Source organism: Cornus florida, unplaced genomic scaffold (genome assembly GCF_030987335.1).
Source record: "Cornus florida cultivar Cherokee Brave unplaced genomic scaffold, ASM3098733v1 CherokeeBrave_3.0.0_Hap2_scaffold_78, whole genome shotgun sequence".
NCBI classification, from domain to species: domain Eukaryota; kingdom Viridiplantae; phylum Streptophyta; class Magnoliopsida; order Cornales; family Cornaceae; genus Cornus; species Cornus florida.
Genome location: NW_026775910.1, coordinates 1 through 21,698, shown reverse-complemented (window position 1 = coordinate 21,698; position 21,698 = coordinate 1). Strand labels below are relative to the sequence as shown.

General features: G+C 35.0%; 4 protein-coding genes across 6 annotated transcripts; 1 reads left to right on the top strand and 3 right to left on the bottom strand.

Annotated features, from left to right (window-relative positions):
* Positions 1 to 300: 300 nt before the first annotated feature.
* LOC132292650 (uncharacterized) lies at positions 301 to 1,210 on the bottom strand. Its single transcript, XM_059790385.1, has 2 exons — positions 1,003 to 1,210; positions 301 to 642 (listed from the first exon to the last, which is right to left on the bottom strand). Exons 1-2 carry the CDS (start codon positions 1,112 to 1,114, stop codon positions 374 to 376), a joined length of 381 nt encoding a protein of 126 aa, XP_059646368.1. The 5' UTR covers positions 1,115 to 1,210; the 3' UTR covers positions 301 to 373.
* Positions 1,211 to 3,669: 2,459 nt separating this feature from the next.
* On the bottom strand, positions 3,670 to 10,757 carry LOC132292647 (uncharacterized). The gene is made up of 7 exons (XM_059790383.1): positions 8,939 to 10,757; positions 7,510 to 7,593; positions 7,303 to 7,365; positions 7,146 to 7,193; positions 6,950 to 7,003; positions 4,071 to 4,128; positions 3,670 to 3,950 (listed from the first exon to the last, which is right to left on the bottom strand). The coding sequence occupies exons 2-7, from the start codon at positions 7,579 to 7,581 to the stop codon at positions 3,907 to 3,909; spliced, it is 339 nt and encodes a 112-aa protein (XP_059646366.1). The 5' UTR covers positions 7,582 to 7,593; positions 8,939 to 10,757; the 3' UTR covers positions 3,670 to 3,906.
* Positions 10,758 to 13,788: 3,031 nt separating this feature from the next.
* Positions 13,789 to 18,254, top strand: LOC132292644 (eukaryotic translation initiation factor 5-like). Its single transcript, XM_059790380.1, has 2 exons — positions 13,789 to 13,919; positions 16,326 to 18,254. The coding sequence occupies exon 2, from the start codon at positions 16,657 to 16,659 to the stop codon at positions 18,016 to 18,018; it is 1,362 nt and encodes a 453-aa protein (XP_059646363.1). The 5' UTR covers positions 13,789 to 13,919; positions 16,326 to 16,656; the 3' UTR covers positions 18,019 to 18,254.
* An 870-nt stretch (positions 18,255 to 19,124) lies between these two features.
* On the bottom strand, positions 19,125 to 21,672 carry LOC132292645 (uncharacterized). 3 transcript variants are annotated; one of them, XR_009477366.1, is made up of 5 exons: positions 21,428 to 21,672; positions 20,773 to 21,312; positions 20,468 to 20,548; positions 20,266 to 20,370; positions 19,125 to 19,568 (listed from the first exon to the last, which is right to left on the bottom strand). XR_009477366.1 is itself a non-coding variant. In XM_059790382.1 (5 exons), the coding sequence occupies exons 1-5, from the start codon at positions 21,502 to 21,504 to the stop codon at positions 19,470 to 19,472; spliced, it is 495 nt and encodes a 164-aa protein (XP_059646365.1). In that variant the 5' UTR covers positions 21,505 to 21,661; the 3' UTR covers positions 19,125 to 19,469. The 3 variants fall into 3 exon arrangements, 2 of the variants coding, with proteins under 2 accessions (XP_059646365.1, XP_059646364.1); XM_059790382.1 differs by having other exon boundaries at positions 20,266 to 20,355; positions 21,165 to 21,312; positions 21,428 to 21,661; XM_059790381.1 differs by having other exon boundaries at positions 21,165 to 21,312; positions 21,428 to 21,660.
* Between the last annotated feature and the right edge of the window lie 26 nt (positions 21,673 to 21,698).

The following is a 21,698-nucleotide window of genomic DNA, read 5'->3' as shown; positions in this document are numbered from 1 at the left end:
CTCACGAACATAAATGAGCCTACAAGAGCCGAGCTCCACACTGTTTGGGGTAGGCTTGTTTACTAAACATATCTAGAAATCGAGCTCAAACTTGGCTCATTTGCTTAACGAACGAGGAACCGAGTCTTAAATGAGCCGAGTCCGAATGGTTAATGAACAACTCGGTTCATTTGCAACACTATGTAAAAGATTTGCAATATATGGATCACATAATAAACTAAAAATAATTTGTGAGAGGCCAAAAAATTTCATGAATGAATGAAATTGAATTCTTATAAATAGAATTGAATTTGGCAAATACCATCTCCAACATTGAGAGAGAGAGAGAGAGAGAGAGAGATCTTTACAATACAATATTATAAACATGTCTAGTTCATTGGTTCAAATGAACTAAGAGGGACATAAGGCAAAGAAAAAGAGTACCACTGAGAATGGTAAGGCCAAAAGTGCCACCAACAATACCTAAAAGTTCAAAAACCTGAGACAGCTCTGCATCTCTTTTGCGCTTGTAATCATATGTAGCTGCATAGTTCCATCCATTTTGACTCCTACAACACCTCTCCAATCTCTCTTTGATCCTAACCTCCTCTATTCTCATCTTCAAAATGCTCAAATTTGCATCTATAATATTACTTGATCTCCCTGTCAAACCAAACAAACTAATCAAAACCATAAATATACTAAATGCAAACTATATATATATATATATATATATATATATATATATATATATTGATATAAAAAAATAATAATAGAAGCTATGGTTCTTTGGGATTGTTTCCTATTCTCTCTTCTGAACTTCAAACTGAAAAAAATAGTTAAAGGGTATCAATGCAAACTACTTATATATTGATATAAAACAAATTAATTTAATTTTTTTTAGTAAAAAAAGCAGAAGCTGTGGTTGTTTGGGATTGTTTCCGATGGCCTCTTCTGAACTCCAAACTAATATATATATATATATATATATATATATATATATATAGCTAAAAGGGTATTTACCTTCATCTCTATAGCTCTGAGCTCTCACTTGGAGGGAATATTTATGAGTACTTCTGATGCTTCTGGTTGATGGTGCAATTACAGTACATAGAGAAGAGAATGAAGAAGCCATATTTCTCTATCTTCTTTCACTTTTCAACAATCTAAAGCAGCTTTATGAGGTGGGTTTTTGTTTCTAATGGTGCAAATTCTGAGTTTAGGCAAAGAGGAGTCTTCTTAACCTCTGCTTGGTTGTATTCCATATATATATATATATATATATATATATATAATGATGTTCCTTGCATATGGTTCAACAATTCTTGTATGTACAGTTAAATGTGATTAAGAATTCATACAAATATTAAACAATTAAGTACGCGACAAGAAAGGTAGGTAATTTACAAAGATGAATCATGTATAAATTGAATATGTTCCCAAAAAAGCTGTAAATTTTTGGAAATTTCTTCGAATTAATTATAATTACAGCCAATTTGTCAGAGCTTCTCCTACGAAGCTTTGAACTGGTCTAATTATGAATTAATACATTACTTAATTATGTTTAACGCGTTGACGTGTGTGTTTGATAAAAACAAAGGTGACAGAATTTATATATAAAAATTTGCAGTGTTTAGAGTGACTTTTAAAACACATTTTGGATGTATCAATATATTTATTAATTGACATGAATTTTGTGTTGCGTGAGAAGATCTGAAGGTAGATTTTTTTTGAAGATATATATAATAGCTTGAAATGATCTTGAATGGTGTCTTGTCCACTGTGACATATTTTGAATTCGTTTTGGCAAAGATAATTTCGGTTATGTGAGAGTTATCCTCGTGCATGGTAATTTAATTAAGTTGTGATTTTGTAAGTGTCATTGGATGTTATGTCATGTGTGGACTATGTTACTTTATATTCTTCGGGTCAATAAGATTACAAGAGAGATCAAACAAACTCTGTCCAAACGGAGTCACCAACTTGGACATGTGGAAAATATAATATTTGTGTGTGTGTGTGTGAGAGAGAGAGAGAGGGAGAGAGAGCCAGAGAGAAAGCAAATACACATGCGACCAAATAGATAATAGTTCAGTTGGTGTAAGTTCTGCTCCTTAATAGAATGGTTTCAATAGAGGGCATAGGTGTGTTTGTAATTAACTTTCTTGAAAAAAAACAATCCACACAATATGCCTAAGTTCGAATTCTTATCCTATCTCATCTGAAGAGAAAAGATCACGAGTTAGGTCATTTTAATCTTTTAAATCTCTAGTCTCTAGGGTTGATCCTATCCGTGGCTGTGAATTAGTCGGCTCATCATTTGGGTTGATTTGGTTCGGATGAAAAATCATTTTCCATGTTTATGTACCAATATTATTATTATTATTATTATTATTATTATTATTATTTTATGAGTTAGGTAAACCATTCATCCACACCCTCACAATTTTGCCTCGGTAAAAAGACTGAGGGCTGCTAACCAAGGTCAACTTGTTAGCCGCCTGCCCTCTTATTAAAATATTTCCACCTTTTATTTTGTTTCTAGAAAGTTTACTTTTAAGTTGGGATGAGAAAAGCCAAAATTTCATTTACTTTCCTTTATTTAATTTAATATTTTATATATATATATATAATTTATCTAATTTTTTAATCCGAAAAATCTGTCATTAAAAGGTTTCTAGAGAAGTATTGTACAAGCCAAGCAAAGGAGAGTTCATGTTGACTGCACAATTGCCTAGTACATTTGGCACAACTTGAACATTAAAAATGATAGTAAAATTTGGAACTAAAACTTGTACATATTGGAGATATTAAATTGTGTCACATGGCTTAGTGGGGAGGGCACTAACATGATAACATTGTGTCACATCACAAATGACTCCTAATATGGATGCCACATGGCATACATGGACCATGTGATGTGGTTCTAAAATCAAAAGACACCCAAAAAAAAACAGGAGTATTTACCAAAAAAAAAAAAAAAAATGAAACAGCGATAAAATAGATAATCACTATTTATTTTATTCTTTACTTTTTTTGTCCAAAAATTCAAGCAAACTCATATACATCCACTATATATTAGTACTCCAAAAACATTGACTTTGTTTGGATACAGAAGAGAGAAAAAAAATGAAATAATAATATTAGTTACGAAATGAAGTGATAATATTTTTTTTTTTGGATATGATAGAGGGAAATAAGAAAAAGAATGATAACAACCAAATTACTATCATATCCTTTTAAATAAAAGGGATATAAGTGGAAGAATAAATTTCTCTTTGTAATTGTTGAGGGCACTTTTGAAATTATGAAACTCTTTTCTCTTATTTTAAACCCCGAACATATATAATCTCTATCCTTTCTTTTCTTTTCTTTCCCTAACCCTCTAAATCATCCCATCCAAAGGCACACAATCTTTCTATTGGAGGAGGAATGACTATATCTCGACCAATGCTTTTATTCATTCCTTTCAATTTTTCTGAATTTTGAGAGAATAGTTAAAGCAGTTCAAGGATTAAACTCTCCCTCCTCCCTCTCTACTTCCCCTCTTTTCCCCTTATTTTAAAGCTAACAAGAAATAAGCTTTTCGTCCTTTTATTTTCTCTCCTCTCCAACTCCTGCATTCCAAACATAGTGTAAATAAGAAGGCATTGTTGTAATCTTTAACTGAAAAGTATCCACAATATGATCTTCTTTAACCAAAATTATATAATTAGGGGGTGGGTGGGGGGGTAAGGACATCAACTTTAAAATTTATAGTTTTACAAATGGCAAATCTAAACTAAAGATAGTAGGTGTTTTTATTTCTCTTTTAGCAAATATGGAAGCATCATCGCCAATTTTATTGAACCAACAGAAAATTGCTCATCTCTATCTAGATATATTAGCTTCAAAATTGACAGTCCTCACAAGATCAACAGCAGCCTCTCATTCATTTGCAGTTGCATCCTCTGACGAAACATTTCCTCCATCTACTCAAAGAGAACAAAACAATGAGGAAATAAGCCTAAGAAGGAACTGGATTTAACATTAGCTGTAACTACGGCAAGTCAAAAACAAATTCAAGGGAGTTATGTTCATCGTGCGTATACCTTCACCATCTGATGGTGCACAAGGAGATTTCCGGTATAGTGTCTGTTGTTGTGTTGGCTAGTCAAGAGAGCAGTAAAAGCAAAGAGAGAGAAAATTGTCATAAGCAAGACACACGTAATGAATGTGTGAAATATAAGTGTTAAAATGCATACTGATTATATAACCATAAACATATTGATGTGAATCTTGTGAAGCAATCCAGATGGAGAGAGACAAAATCATGTCTTATGGAGAGGATGAAGCAGGTACAGTTAGTTTGACTTTATCCACGACAAAAAGAACTTGGTAAGATTTTCTACTGCCAAACATATTTCCAGCACGAACTGAAAGGGACCGGGCCAAACAAGTTTGAGATTGGGGTAGGGTGGGGGTATGGGAAAGGTTTCCCTATTTTAAAAAAAAAATCAATGAACTAATCACCATAAGTTAGCCTCTTTTCTGTTTTAAGATAGTGCAGAAAGTATTTAAGGACCGCTATGTTGCATCTACAATTCATAGGTCAAATCTGACATGTGATTATTGAAAGAAGTGTTGGAGATTGAATGATGGATGTGCGAGTTGTGTTGGACTCTTCAAAATTAGGTGAAGTACCGAACACACAATACTTTGACATGAGTATGAGATATGTGTTCGACACTTTAGGTTTGACATGAACCTTAAAAACCTATCCAATAGTTTAATTTTAGTATATTATTGCTTCAAAACGAGTTAAATGTCTATATTGAGAATGATGTTAAAATAATAAATAATATAATTTATCAGTGTCCCTATGTCCTATATTGGGATTTGATATGTTTAATGATTGGATACATACCCACCCGACACACATACCTAAATCCATGTTAGCATAACTTGCAAGCACAAGGAAAACTAGTTTTCACGAAACTGCAATCTTTTCATAAAATCTTCTCTTTTAATATATAAAAAGACATGCACCCAACTCGACACAAATGGGAGGATGAAAAGATACCGCCGCGGGAAATTCTAGTAAACTAGAAATGTCTCTGTAGCTTTCTTTGTCAAGAATGTCTCCGTTAGGCATGTCAGAGCATGTGGCTTACTTGTGTGATGGCACACAATTTTAAGCATCTATGTAAAATAACACTTCACAACAGCTAGATGATAAATGAGTCGCTTCCAATCCTTCCCTATAGGATTTGCAACTTCTTGCACCAGCAGTTGAAAAGTTAAAAGAAGAAAATTACAGTATGTCTAAAAAGAAATCACTTAATATTCAATTAACCATCAAGTTAGAGCAACTAATTTCTTCAGTGACATTTACAATTTACATTAACCAACACAAGAACTCTTCAACTTTACATTCTCTGACCCTCCAAAAAAATATATCTTCTGGAGTGAGATTTTTCCTTCATCTACCTTTCTCTGCTCTTAGGGCAAGAAGGATACATAAAGTTATATTTGTCAAAGTTTGTAAATTTGAATGAACCGCCAAACTTATCAGCCTTTTAAAATAGTTAGACCACAAACTTTGTCTTCTAACAGTTAATTCGGAAACATTTTCTGGGTTGAGCCCCTTTCCTCTCCATAAAACCCCTGCTTGCCTTCTTACAAATTTGCCAAGCACTATCATCAACCTTGTAGCTAATATACAAGAAGATAGTTTGCATACCACATGCATATCAGATAAGCCACAATTCTTGGCCAATGACTAGACTAATCGAGTAATCAACTGAAACTAGTTAATGTCGGGTCAAATCCACACATTATGGGCTAGATTGGATACAATTATAGTTAGTTTTTCTATAAGCTCAGCCTGAAACGCTACGCAATCTACAGTATTATAACAAGAGAATGCTGTCTTGGTGCTCTCCTCTTTTTAAATTCCCGTCATAATATAACAACTAGCTGTTTATACAAAGTTTCTATATTCTTCCTTTCATTTTAAATTACGATACAAATTTTGAGTCTTCGAACAAAATTTAAATATCATTATTTCACTATATGTGGAGTCCTAAGAGGAGGGATGCAGTTAGAGAAGGTGAAGATTGTACCTCTCTCTCGCGCGCACACACATGCCCAGACTCAGTCTAATATTTAACCTTTTCTTTCACCACACAACTCATTTTCTATAATCACTTTTTAGTTACCAAAATCATAATCATCTCTCTTTATCGTCGTCCTTACATACAAATAGCAAACCAATTTCTTCGAGTATAGGAATCACGTTGCACCAAGAGTGTAACAGCCTAACACATACTCTAATCCAAAACCAATATTAAATGTTTTCATTTTCCCTACATTTATTACTTATTTTTATTGTGTCTAGATTATGGGTTTTAGTTAGATACTTTATTGACATTACTAATCTTTATGCATCATTGTATTGATTCAGCTTTTACTGTCAAACATCCACTATGCATGGGCATCTCCAGTTCCTTGGTGTCCAGTATAATTGAATCTCAAGCCCATTGTTGGTCCGACTAACGCCACTAAGAATCCAATCAATCCGCATTGATTCTCTTTATACATGATGGATCTTCCATTTTTGCAGCATTAAGAATCAATTGCCACTTACGCCGCTAAGAATCAACATCCTGCACTGATTGTCTTTTAACACGATTGACGTGCCATTGTTCTTTTTTTTGTCACATTTAGAATCAATTGCCCCTTCACCGATGACAATTTTCTCAGGAAAGTAACAAATACTAGAATTTGCATTAGGATGAAGTTATTGAACAGATAATGTTAGTTCATCACTAAGACTTGTCGAACAAAATCCATTATGAGATCTAGCAGACAGTAATAGAAGTATGTGCAGTGTATTAAATTATTAATGCAAGTGATAACAATTCTGGCAAACAGCATAAAACATAACTAAAACATCAAATAACAAAGAAATAAATTATTAAATTCGCACCTGCAATTTAGGCCGAAGTGCTTCAAGTGGTCCTTTGGGCTTCTCCCCACCATGCTATAATCGTCCAAATGCATTGAAAGATATTAGGTAATGAACAAGATGCAGGAAGGTACTCTACTATTGGAAGTATTAAGCACAAACACAATAGTGGAGCGACAGACGAAGCAGTATAGGGGAGCTACAGACAAAGCAGTACCTTTCCCAGAGCCCAATCAGCAGAATCAAAAAATGCACGTTCATTGTCCTAACGTCAACAGTGAAAATTTGAATGGGGAAAATCACAAACTAGCATCTCTTCCATGAATTTCAATGACAAAATAACATAACTAAAATCAACTTTATATATATATTACCTTAGAAATGAGTGGTTGTTTCTTGGGTTTAATCCCGCCATATTTCTTCCTAATAGCTTCCTCCTACATAAAGAAAATTAAACATTAAAGACCTGAGAAAATACTGCAACATTAAGAAGCCAAGAAATAATAAGGTTATCCAGCATTAAAAACATGAGTTTTTTAAGGAAACTATGCATGTATAGAAAACCAGAACATGTAATCAACCTCCTCTTGAGATGATGGCATGCATTTTTCAGAGCCCTCCTGTTGGTCTTTCACATCCTCCACGTCTGACATAATAGCGAACAGCTGCAACAGCACATGACATTAATTCCCGCAAACATGTCACTCAAGGCATCATTGATTACCAATTAGTTTGATCAGCTACATTTAGGAAGAAACAAGATCTTTTTTTTTTTTTTTACTTTAGAAAAGGCATTCTAATTTATGGTTCTCATCCTACCACCCTAACAGAGTGATTTGTATTTCTATTGATTAAAATAAATAAATAAATAAATAAGGATTTTGATTATCTTTGAAAACATATTTAAATGAGGGTCTACCATCCTACACTATGGCCGTACAAGTCAACTATATATACAAAAGGATATATGAATCACCATTACACTCCACTCAAAAATACACAGGAATACCATAAAAGAAGTATTTCAAAGCTCAAAGAATTCCATTTCAATCCTCTGAAACATTTTCTTGGATTTCAGTCCTTTACACACACATATATATCCTATGTGAGCATTCTTTTCATTAGCAACCCTTTACAGCCACTTTTACTAATTTTTTTTCTACCAATAGATTCATAATTTTGCTTAATCCCATCTGATTAGGAAAAATGCAGGAATCAGAAGAAGTAAATTTTCAGAATCTAACCCCAAGGGTTTGGCACACTGGCAAGGTCATTTGGCCCTGGTGCCTCATGACGTATAAGGTATGAGGTTCGACTCCCACTAAGTGCAAACTATTCCTTAGGGCTATGCCTCTGCGGCCATACTCTGCAACTTACCCGGCCCGGGGTGGAATGCACCCTTCCTGGGTCATTGGGGATTAGTCGGGCCGGATACCCAGGTTAATCTTTTCTTCTTCTTTTTTTCTTTTTTTTTTTTTTTTATATCTTCAGTTTTGGATCATGAAAAAAATAAGAAATATCCACAACTCATCCTAATAATACAACTTAGCCTAGGCAGTGAATTTTCACAATGCAGAACAACATTCAACATAAGATTCAACAATATGTATATTAACTACATTTCCAATATTCTACACGAATAATGAGCACCATGTTCATAAAATTACTCATAATTTAGTAATAAAATTAAAATCTCGAATCAAATTAACAAATTTATAATGAAATTGCACTAGATGTCGAAAAAGCACAGCTTAAGAGAAGATTTGACAGCAAAATCATTGAAGAGGTAATTCAGAATCAACTGAAGATCTGTACCACAACTTGAATTGTTTCAAAATGATAGAGATAAGATGGTAAGAGATCTAAATAGATAAAGGACATAATTACATACACAGAGAGATAATGCTGATAGCAAAGACGATTGGAAGATTCAAACAGATAAAACCAGATGGATCACAAGGCAATGTAGAGAGAGAAACAAGAGAGAGAAAAAAAGGTTAATAGATTTACCGATAAGACAAAATCACGAGGTCACTCCGTTACCAGAGAGAGGTGGCCGAAGTCGAGATCACGAGGTGACGCCTGATTCCTCTGTAACGTGTTTTCCTGCAATCTGTATGTTTTTTTTTTTTTTTTTGCTTTTTTTATTCAGTTTTTGTTTTTGTTAAGTTAATTGTATTTAACGGAGTAATAATTAAAATCGAACCACGTCATTAAAATGCTCGGTCAACAATAACGTGTCACATCAGGATCCTGTATCATTTTGGTTGTGTGCCGAACATAATAATATGTTGAATGAGTGTTACAGTATAATTTGGATTATCCTAGCTTTTTGGTAGTATAATATATTACATGAGTGTTATAATTTTGGGCAAATAATTGTAACTAAATTTAAAGTTTGTTATTTTGTTATAATGTGACCCCCTAAAGTTTTTTCCATTTTGCAATGACCTCCCTCAGTATAAAAAATAATATTTTTTGTCAAAAAAAAATAATTTAAAGTGACTAAAATACCCATCAATAACGTAAATAATATAATCAAATGACAATAAAATTCATGTTAAGAGGATCAAACTACCATTAGACCAGATACTCACCATTGTCTCTCTCTAGCCCACCTTCACCACTTCACTGCCACCACCCCTTCTGCAAAATTTGTAACGTCCCAATCAAATCATGTATTTGTGGGCAATAATTTATATATATTACATTGGTTAATCAAACCATGTATTTCTTCTCTTGCACTGAGTCAGTACACGAGGAATAAATTATTTTGTATCTTTGATAACTATATATATATATATATATGTATATACATATATATATTGGTTTTCTGATACCTAAGTATGGCGGTATAAAGAATCTCATCACTGATTGCACTATTACTGAAGCTGTTTGACTAATTTTTTTATTTGTTTTTCTTTTTTTTTTTTTTTTTTTTTTTTTTTCATTATACCAACATAAGAATCACGAGCTTAGGGATGTCAGGGAAAAAGTCATGTTCAATGATCGCGGCGTACAACCTCGTTGACGGCGGGCTTAGCGACGAGGCGAAGGACAGCGAGGTCGCTGCCGCTTCCAGCTCCACGTATACAATCATCTCTATCTCCGCCCGCAAAGCGCCGCTGTATCCCTCGTCGGAATCACCTTCTACATCGCCGTGGTTTGCGAAGCCATGTCGTAGTTTCTTATCTACCGAACTTCCTCTTACAAACCCCTCAAGTCCTCCATCAACAAAGCCTCCAAGAAGCTCGAGCCATGAAGAGACTCAAACCCACCAAAACTCACCGTTAAAATATCCAAAACGAAGAAGATCGATCGCGTCGAGACCATTCTTAAGGAATCGAATCACAATCTCTTTTTTCGAATTCAAGTCAGGGTGTTGTGGTTGCCTTAGTCCTGTTTGTCGTGTTTGAATTGTTCAATTCGTTGTTCGTATGCAAGGCTGTCGCGAAATTGCCCTTCTTGCCGGCTCGAATCGTGAATAAGAGATTAGAATTATGGACTGTTACGGCGTTTACAAGGAGGTGGAGACGGTGGTGGTGATGGGTGGTACTCAGTGATGTGTTGCGAACTTGGAAGTGGGTCTTTGGATTGGCGATGGAACCAGTTATGGTCAGTTGGGATGGAGGAGAGGGAGAGGAATAGTGAGATAAAAGGAAAAATAGAAATATTTTTATTGGGTAAATGTTGGTGGGTAAAAAGGTCATTTGTTATTTCTAGATATTTTGATTTTTTAATAATATAATAATGAGGGTAGATAAGTAAATTTACTGCAAAATCTGACATGGGGTGTCTCTGCAATACAATGGAAAACCTCAGATTTAGTTGCAATTAGTCCAAACCTCAGGGGAGGTCATTGTAGTTTGCCCTATAATTTTTAGGTAAAGTACATGGACACCTTGAAGTTTGGGTAAAGAAAAGTAGATAAAAGTTTGGATATTTTTGGACAATCACACTCCTCTTGTTAAATTTGTCATCCAAACAGAGTCTTAAAATAAGTAAAAAGTCCATTTTACCCTTCACTATTTTATTAATTTTAATTATAAAATTTCAAAATACTTAAATAACCAAATTACCTTTATATACATATACACACACCCACACAACAGTCACCACCAACCACAGATCCACCAACCGTCAATCTATTCAGAGCAGCGCCATTGGGAGTCGATGACGGAGATTCTTTCGGAGCTAAAGAGAACGACAGAGGCCCGGCGATACCGGAGGGAGCCGAAGTAGGAGTGTCGGAGGTTAGGGGAACAGGCGGAGAAGCAATCAAAGAGGTCGAGGCAGTACTATCTGCGACGGAGAAAACGACAGCGAGGACAATGAACCGAAACACCACACCCGACCGTTCGGTCTTGAATTAGTTCAGAGGTCCTGTTATTGATCAGGCGATAGATGTTGGGCGTCGGGGTCTTGAATTGGTACCTAAAACAAAACCCAATTGATGAAATCAAAGAACAACTGGGTTGTTGAGTTTGGTGAGAGAAGGAGCAAAATTTTCAATTGATTTAGAGGTTTGATTGGGGTGGGATTAAGATTGAGATTGACATCATCAAACCCATCTTTCCAACCAACCTATACTGGTGGGATTGAGATTGAGCCGCACCTTGTCAGCTCCCTTTGTCGGAACCTTTTATGCATAATGGAGAGCATGGACTGAACCGGTAAAATACTGCCCAACGAGACGCGGACTGAATAGGTGATGGCAAGGACAACATGACAGGAAGCTTTGACAACAACAATGGCTTCATAGAGAGCATGGATTGAATATATTGGAAGTAAAGCTAGGCTGACCGGTGAGGAGCGGGCCACGATCGTCGGCAAAGCTTTCTGCCATGGAAAGTCGGAGCTCTGTAGAAGATCATGCGTAGGCGAGGAGTGGGCCACGGTCGTCGGCAGAGCTCTCTACTATGAACTCATCGAAACTCTGTACAAGAATCATGCGCTGGCGAGGAGCAGGCCACAACTGTTGGCTAGTTCTTATCGACGTGCGAAAGGACGCGCCATCCTCTCCGTTGATTATATATGTGTATATACAGAATATTGAGATATAGATACAGAATATATAGGTTAAAAATGTAATTTCAACATTCAAATTGGTCAATATAAAAGTCAAAAGTCAAAAATGTCAATTCATTACCATTGGGGTGTCTTTGGTAACTGTATCAAACTTGAGGAGGTGTATTTATCTCAAAATAGGCTAAGTTTCATTTATGTGTCCTTTTGGCAAATCTCAGGGGATGTTGTTGTACTTTCCTTTATATTTTTTATATAAATATGTTAAACTAAATTTTATTTTTTTTATTATTTTTTTAATTATAAGTATGTTAGACAAAATTCTTTTATAAATTGGATGTGTATTGTATTTTATAATACAGCTACGTTGCATTATGATATGGAATGAGTTCACAAGAACCAAGATCTTTTAAACATGAGGGAGTTTGAGTCGGTGCAATTGTTTTTTTTTTTAAAATCATATTTACTTGTAAGACATTCACTTTAAGGATATTAAAAATAGTATGCATTGGGTATTCAATATTAAAGGTGTATACGGTTCGGTTCGATACGATTTCTAGCTAAATCGAAACCGAATCGATCCCAACAATTTTTTAAAAAATTAAAATTAAAATTAAAAGCGAATTCATTAAGACATGAAACTAAATCAAACAGTGAAAGACCAATCTAGTTCAGTTCAGTTTTACTATTCTCGTTAGATAAAATTAAAGAGAAAATATGTTTACTTCTCCGAATTATATATACATATACATTATAGGAATAAATAAGAAATTAACATAATAATATAATATAATTGTAATTGTAAAGTGTAATATATATATAGACTAATTATAAGTGTAATTGTAAATTATAATTATAATATACTGTAATATATATATAATGAAATTAGTTTCAATCCCAAATGATTTTGAATTAAACCGAACCAAAATTCAACAGTTTTTCATTTTTAGAACCCAAACCGAATCGTTGAGAAACTAAAACCAATGCACCGGTTCAATTTGATTTGGGCCGATTTGATCAATTCTTTGTGCACCCCTATCCAAGATATATTCATTAAAATACAACATAATCTCATGTATAATACGCCTTGTTGTTCATTTATTTATTTTTTAGGGCAAATTGCATAATCCCCTCCCCCTATACTTTTAATCTTTGACAACAAAAAAAAAAAAAAAAAAAAAAAAAAAAAAATCATTTGAAGAAAAAAATTGACATAAAGCCCCTAACTATCAAATTTGTTACAAAATGATGTTATAATGACAAAAATGTTCCTTAATATAAATATAAGAAATATTTTCGATTTAGGTTATAATTCATTTTTTATTTTTAAAAAATTGAACTTAATTTTTTTTTTTTTTTTTAAATTACACACCACTAAAGTAATGTTATAATGAAAAAAAAAATCCCTCTTAATATAAATTTTTAAAAAATTAGTTTTAGTTTAACTAATTTTCATTTTAGATTTTCTCTCACTTCTTATTTTTTAGAAAATAAATAATTAAAAAAAATTTGAAAATTGTTTCAAGATACATTCATTTTCTTATAGATTCGCCACTAAAAAATCTTCTTCTTTTTTTTTAACAACACTATTTCAAATGAATTATTTATATTAATTTTAATTTAATATTAAAGGTATCATTTTATTAAATTTATATGCAGAGTTAGTATGATTTTATGTCAACTTTTTTCTCCCAACAAAATTGGATAATGATTTATCCCATAAAGACATCGGTCAACAAAATTAACGGCTTAGATTAATCTTATGTTAGGATTTCTGTAAGATCATCAAATTAAAATAGTCCCAGAAGTATCTCGTCCATACGATCCAATCATATATGTATAAGAAATCGCTTGGCCGCCTCCTATCTCTACAGCTGAACCCTGAAAGTCTCTCTCTATTTTATCTCTCTACAGAATCTCATCTTTGCTCCATTAAAGAAGACGAAAGCTCGAGCTTTTTCGATCGGTAAAACTTCATTCGTACACCACTGATTTTTTTTTTTTTTGTTGTTTCTTTCGATTGTGTATATACTCTTCATGTGTGTGTATATATGCAATTTGATCATAAAATCGAGAACAGTAATAACGGATCATATCTATGTTACTTGATATTCAGGAAATGATTATAGAAATGATAAGTTATGTTGCTCAGTGAAATTGGTATCTGGTTGCTCTAAAAAAGCTAGTTGATGGAAATCGTTAACTTTTATCCAGGGAAAAAAAATCATTATTATTATTATTTTGACTTATCTTGTTTCTTTCTGCTATGCATGTGTAGTTGCGTGTGTGTGTGGATATATATATATATATATATTTTAATATTAAGCTATCGATGAAATTTTAAATTGCCATAACTATGTGTGTGGTACTTGTGGAGAATTGGCGTCTGGAAAGCTTGTGATTGAAGTATTGAAAGATTGGAATCAATTTTAGCTGAGGCTGACTCTCAATATTTGATTTATATTTATTTGTTTGTTTGTTTTGGAAGTTTAAACAAGCAAACACACCCCCACTATATTTTGCCCGAGCTCATACCATCTATGCTAGTTACCATTGGTTATATATATATATATCATTTTTTTTTTCATTTAGATCTTAAGTTTTTTTTTTTTGGTTAGTAAGTGAAAATTGTATTACCAAAAAAAGTAATGGATATACAATATAATAAAAAAAAACACTCTAGGCTAAAGAAATTTCTAAAGCCAGAGAACAAAAAAACCTAGCATCATATATATAGCACTTCTCTCCAAGAGACTAGGGGAGCAAAAGAAAATTTTTACATCCCAACATTGGTTTTTGAATGTTATCTTTAACCGAATTCTTAATAGAGCCACAAGGAGGTTGAGAAGTCCTTTTTGGGGAGTATCCCAAGCTTGAGGTTGCTCCTGGAGCTCTTTTTCAATTGTCTCATGAGGAAAACCGAATGACCATCAATCCATTTTTTAGGCTTTTCCAAGCCATTACTCATTACCATCTGTCTCTATGAGAGAAGACAACTTAAAAGATGAAAGTGAGTCAAAGGAGGAGACACAACCGCTTTTCCTTTTTTCTCCTAAACTTCTTCCCATGTATCGTTGAGCTTAGGCGGTTGTGGTGCTTTCATATCCGTCACTTTCCAAACTTGCTTAGTTTGGAAGACTTTAGGATGAGAAAGACATGAATTGGTACAATGACCAAAAGCTTTGCATTTTATGCACCGTAGAGGCTTCCAAGGAGTCTCTACCCTTATGTCAAGGCTTCACCATAGTTGAGAATTGAGATCAATAGGGAAATAGTTCGGAATTTCCTTAGCGGCTTCCACTTCTATCTAGAAACAAAGGATTCCCTCGCAATGCGCATCCTAGCATATGAAAGTCTAGTCAAAGCACACACTAGCATATATAGCATATGAAAGTCTAGTTTTCAATCTAGTGTGCTCATCAAGAATCAAAGGATTCCCCACAATGCTTGCCACATAGCTTAGACCATCTTCCGTCCAAATTCCAATGCCACATAGTTCATTATTATGGGCCAATTTAAGGAATTTGGTTCACAAATTAACGTTCGGAGGTCTTCACTCTTGTCCAACATTATTGTATCCTTATTAACTTTTGGGTTTACCATGGAGTACGGATATGCTATTTGAGTTTCATGCTTCTGCCTGGATGTTTCCACACCTTTTGTGGTTTAGTGAAGTGAGTGATGCAATGGGATGCTCTGATTTACTACATTATGTGTATCTTGTTTTAATGATTAAATTCTATTATCTATGTAGTCATTATCACTGTTGAGGAAGAATCTGTGGTCTGAAAATCTGTGCTATTTGATATTTCCTTGCGTGGAAGACATTTCTTTATTGATTCATCTATTCAATCTATTCTTTGTCCTCTAGATTATTTGCCTTTACTTCAATTATGTGGGTTGTTAAGTCTATAAATGTTGTGAATTAATCTGGGAATTATTCAGCATAATTAAGTGCTTAAGTTTGATATTTTTGTCACTTTGACTTTTGTTGACAATTGCATATATTGTCCTAGTTTGCAGAATGGTGTTAATATGTTCCATATTGATTTAGTATATTATTAGTGGAATTTACTTGTTCATCTTGTGCTGGAAGGATATCATTGTGATTAATTTAATTCGTACAAGGTGGAACTTCTTGTGATGCATTGTTCATTTCACATGAAAAGAAATTGCTGATGATGTCATGTTCTGTTGTGTGGTTAGGTTCGTTGAAGAAATGCAGTTTGCGATATTATTAGATTCTGGATATCTGATTGTCTGCTCATTCTCCATCAGTGTTTATCCCACTATGGTTATAATACATTAGTAATCTTGGCATTTTTTACCTTTAAATGCTTGTAAATCCTGATTCTCACCCTTTTTTATTTAGGGAACTTGCTGGTTAATCTGCTCTCTGTGGACATCCAAGGGGAAGTGCATCAACATCGAAGTGTCTTTTATGTCCAAACAGGCCATTCTCTGTTTGGGATCGATTGGGTTGCTTGGAGAGTATTTTCCTACATCAAGAAAAAAGAACGGAACTCCGTCAGAAAGAGTTGACTGTATGCATCTCGGGTCATTTCAGAAATACACGGAGTTTTGTGGTTGCAGCTGGGCGCAACCTTCACTCACCATAGAGAATCAGTCTTTTCACATCCTAGAATCCTATATATTGAAATCCTAGCATTTTATTTCTAAGGGTTTATTGAACTGAAGCAAAGATGGCTTTACAGAACATAGGTGCCAGCAACAGTGATGATGCCTTCTACAGGTATAAGATGCCCAAGATGATTACCAAGATAGAGGGCAGAGGAAATGGCATCAAGACGAATATTGTAAACATGGTTGATATTGCAAAGGCTTTGGCAAGGCCACCTTCTTATACTACGAAGTATTTTGGTTGTGAGCTTGGAGCTCAATCTAAGTTTGACGAGAAAACTGGAGTTTCGCTTGTTAATGGGGCCCACGATACTGCCAAACTTGCTGGTCTTCTTGAGAACTTCATTAAGAAATATGTCCAGTGTTATGGCTGTGGAAACCCTGAAACCGATATCTTAATTACAAAAAATCAGATGATCCAACTCAAATGTGCCGCCTGTGGTTTTGTTTCTGATGTGGATATGAGGGACAAACTAACGACTTTCATTCTGAAGAACCCACCTGAATCAAAGAAGGGATCGAAAGAGAAAAAGGCAATGAGGAGGGCTGAGAAGGAGCGACTAAAGGAAGGTGAGGCAGCCGATATGGAGCAGAAGAAGCCAAAGAAAGAGGTGAAGAAGAAGGGTTCTTCCGTTGCAAAGGATGTGCATACAAAAGCCAGCTCTACCAAAAAGAAAGCTAGTGGCTCCGATGAGGACCGAACTTCACCAACCTTAAGCCAGGTCGATGAGAAGGAAGAGGCTGATGAGGAAGATGATGATGATGGTATTCAGTGGCATGCTGACACATCGTTGGAGGCTGCTCGGCAACGCATTCAAGAACAATTGAACGATGTGACTGCTGACATGGTTATGCTCTCCACGGATGACCCAAAGAAGTTGAAGGTAGCCAATAAAGCTATTGACAGTCTAAAAAGTGTTCCATTGCCACCTGAGGAGAATCCCAAGATCGAGAACTGGAACTCAACCCATGACAGGCTTGTGGAAGAGGTGAAAGCAAATTTGAAGAAAGGGATTACTGCAAAGCAATTTCCATCCATTCTGGAATCGCTTTCTGGCTCTGCTCAGGAAATAATGACTGCCTTATTTGAGGCACTCTTTGATGGTGTTGAAAAAGGGTTTGCAAAAGAGGTGGCCAAGAAGAGAAGTTATCTTGCTGCTGCTGTTGCTCAAAATGAGGCATCTCAGTTACTTATTCTTAGAGCAATTGAAGCTTTCTCTACAAAGTCTACCTCAGCTGCATTGAAAGAAGTAGCTCTGGTTTTGAAAGCACTATACGATGCTGACGTGTTGGAGGAACGGTATATGGTACAATGGTATCAGGAGGGACTGGCAGGAGGCAACAAGGACTCTTTGATCTGGAAGAATGCAAGACCTTTCATTGATTGGCTCCAGAGCGCTGAGTCTGAATCCGAGGAGGAATAAAAACATTTGGTACCTCTTGAAATTCTGTGTTGTTGTTTGCCTGTGTCCTATTTATGTCTTTGTTCGTCTAGTACTACCTCTTAAGAGCTGGTCCATTGGTCGTTGATTTAAGATAACATAATATGCCTCGAACTAGTAATTGTGTGGTAACTCTACTATTTTGCGGTATGTAGAACTACTGTTTGTATTGAATCTTTGTTGTAGTCTTTAATTTGTTGCCTTCCTGTTTTTGGTTTGCCCGAGTTGAGCATTAAATTTCCATAAAGCGTACGTGTTTATCCATGTTTGTTTGATTATTTTTTTCTTTCTCATTCCTCGCATTGTCATCTTTATGCATTATATCAAGTCCTAGTATGTTGTTGGACTATCTATTTTTCGAAATGGTGTCAAAACACAACTTGATATGTCCTAATATCTGTTGCTAGAAGGGTATTGATCTAATACTGTTTTCTCTATGTTATATCTTTGAAATGGAGAACTTTATTCTGGAGGGTTGGAGGAGAGTGATTACTCAAGTGCCTTGACCTGAAATCTTAGTCCAGTAGACACATATGAGTACAGTTCTACGTAGGGAATTAACTGAAATAATAGCGCCTTTGGCCTTCGCAATAGACATGTCTTTTCATTAGCTACCAGTTTGACACATCTTTAGATAGATGATGTTAATTCTTGTATCATCCATCATCTGTGTCCACATCTCAGAGTAAAATTGATTGATTGGTCCTGTTTATCTCGGGGCTTTGCTCATCTTCCAGTTTGACACTGATCCTGGGCTCGGATGTTAATTTAGAGTAGATTGATTGATCAATCTTGTTTTGCTAATTTTGTATCATCATCATAGCTCTGTGTCACGTCTTAGGCAGATTGATTTGGTCGTGTTCAATTTAGTGGTTAGTTTTTTTGTGCACCACCCATATTTCATCATCTACGGTTTTGACACGGATCTTTAGTTAGATGTTAATTCTTGACTAGACTGTTAATGGAACTTCTGCAACAAACTGATCAATGATCAAATGCTCTTTTGTCCAATCGATGCTTCTTCATAAGGTTATGAAATCCATCTGATCTTTTTCTGCCAAAACATGCAAGCAAAGAGAGAGAAGGTAAAAGCTTCAAGTGAAATATATGTATTTACATTTTCATGTTCTCCCAACTCCTTGTATTTTCAGATCAATCATGCTGTTTGCTAGCTTTGACCAATCTTTTTTCCCGAACATTTTATCGGCTTTTATTGAACTGTTTCTTCAAAGCAGTTACCTTTTTGTAACTCTACATTTCACTAGATTGCTTGTTAATGAGATCCAAGGACGATGCAGAGCAAAGTCAGTGTGACACCACCTGGGCCATATGAACATTTATATGATATCACGAGACTTCCTTTGGTGGTTGGTACCAAACATAAATTTGTAGACCATGGTTGTTTCCCCTCATACATGCAGTACTTGATGCCATTACTGCACGTGAATGAGATGTGGCTGAGGCTGCGACTCTGACTCGGTCAATTCATTTTCTTCATCTGATCCAGTAGCAATGGAGAAGCTATGAGGATCCTAGTGCAGAGAAAAACGAAAACCAATTAAATCCGTTGCGAAAAACAATTTTTGGTTGCAATAAATTGAGAATTTATGGGTTTTTATGCCTCATTTAGAACCAATATCAAAGAGATTGACAGTGATGTAGGTAGTAGAATGGAATAGGTTGGACAAAGTGTTGTAAGCTAAATAAGTTAAAAGGGAAAGTATATAGAACAGTCATTGGACCGGGTATTTTGATATGAATCGGAATGTTGGACGTTAAAAAAAGAAACTAGAACAATGCATCCATGTCGTCGTAGAAATGCAATAGAAACAAGAACAATGCATTCATGTGGTAGAAATGCAATTTTAACATGAATGGTAGGAAAAACTAGAAAATATGAGATTTAAAAAAAAAAAAAAAAAAAAAAAATTGATTAAAGGAAGAAATTAAGTGTGGTGCGTATTAGCGAGAAAAAAAGAGAAAGTAAACTTAGATGGTATCGATACGAGAGGTAAGGAAATTGATTTGTAAAAGACAAAGTGTTGACCTAATAGGAGATGCAACTTATGATAGAAAAAGAGTGGGAAAAAGAGAATTTTCATATTGTCCATCCGTTTGTATGTACGGGATAAAGGTTTAGGACCAGTAATACCATAGAGTTTGGCACTGAATTAAACTAATAAATTTGAAAATTCACTGAACCAAAGTTGAGAGATCACTGAGACTGACCTGTTGATGTCGGCGACGTTGGATACTGGTAAATATTTTAACCATGATACAGATTGGCAAAAGAATTCCGATAGTTCTTAACACCAGTAACTGCAACACCAGTAACTGCAAAAATGAATCAAATATATATCCTATAACAAACATTATGCTGAAAATGCATCATCATTTTCTATATAAAACGAAAGTAAATTAACCATCTCACCATGAACAATTTCATTGAGTATTCTCCAGCTCCATAAATAATGATTGGTAGTGTATAGCGCAACAACAGAAGAACCGTAAACTGCAAATATATAAATCACTAAAAAACAGAGGCATGATTTCCGGAAATTCTAAACACAATGCCACATATAGTATGAACATGGAGAATTCTATGTCACGTACAAAACACTCTGATAATTTCGTTTCCAACTGAAAAATTGTTTCCATCTCAGTTACAGTAATACAGGAACTACTGTGAGGGCCTAGGTTGAGCAAGGATTTGGGATTCAAAGACATTTTTTATACCTTCCGGGATACCAGATCTCCTTTGTTTCACTGTAAGTACACTGAATTGAAGTGAGTGAAACGACACTGTTGCCAGAGCAGTTTTGATGCTTCTGCAGTCGTTTTAAGAACCTCCTTGGTCATCATAACCAAAAAACAACTCATGCTGCTTGATAACCTAATTCAATACTTAATTCTGAACGGTTTAAGTGCTTATCCAATTAATTTAGTGTTTGATAACGTATTTTGAGTACCATTGCACCCATTAAAATTTTAACACACTTAAATTCTTAGCCTTTCAACCATATGCCATATAGACTTTGTGTCTTCAAAATCTAACCATATGCCATATAGAATTACTTGTATCTTCAAAATGTGTGTGTGTGTGTGTGTGTGAATGTGAGAGAGAGTACAATTGTAGCAACTATGCGGCAGCACATCAGGCTTCTGGAAGTGCGAACTGTATAGTCATCAAATTCATGATCCAGAAAATTGGGATCAGCCACTGTCGCTGTAAACTGAAAATTATGCAGGTCCCTTCTGGGAATCTCCAAATTTCCCCTGAGACACACACCATATGGGCATTGTTTTTTTTAAACAACCAAATGACAAAAAAAAAAAATGATGCTGTAATGAATTAGAAAATATCAGTTAGAAAACATGGTAAAAGAGATACCTGAAGTTCGTTGGAACACCACCATAATGGAACATAGGTGATGCGGCATACCCGGGCTTGAATTGCTGCAACCACATTCCACAATAATCAAGCTATTGACCATCAAAATACAGGGTTGATTTCATTCTATTTCCATTAAACGACTTATAGTTTACACAATTGAGGTAGCCCTCCCCCTACCTTATACCCTTTGATCTAATGTCCCTCAGACGGGACTTGATCCCTACACCTTTCATAAGGAAGGTTTAGGAGATACCACCTAAGCTAGATA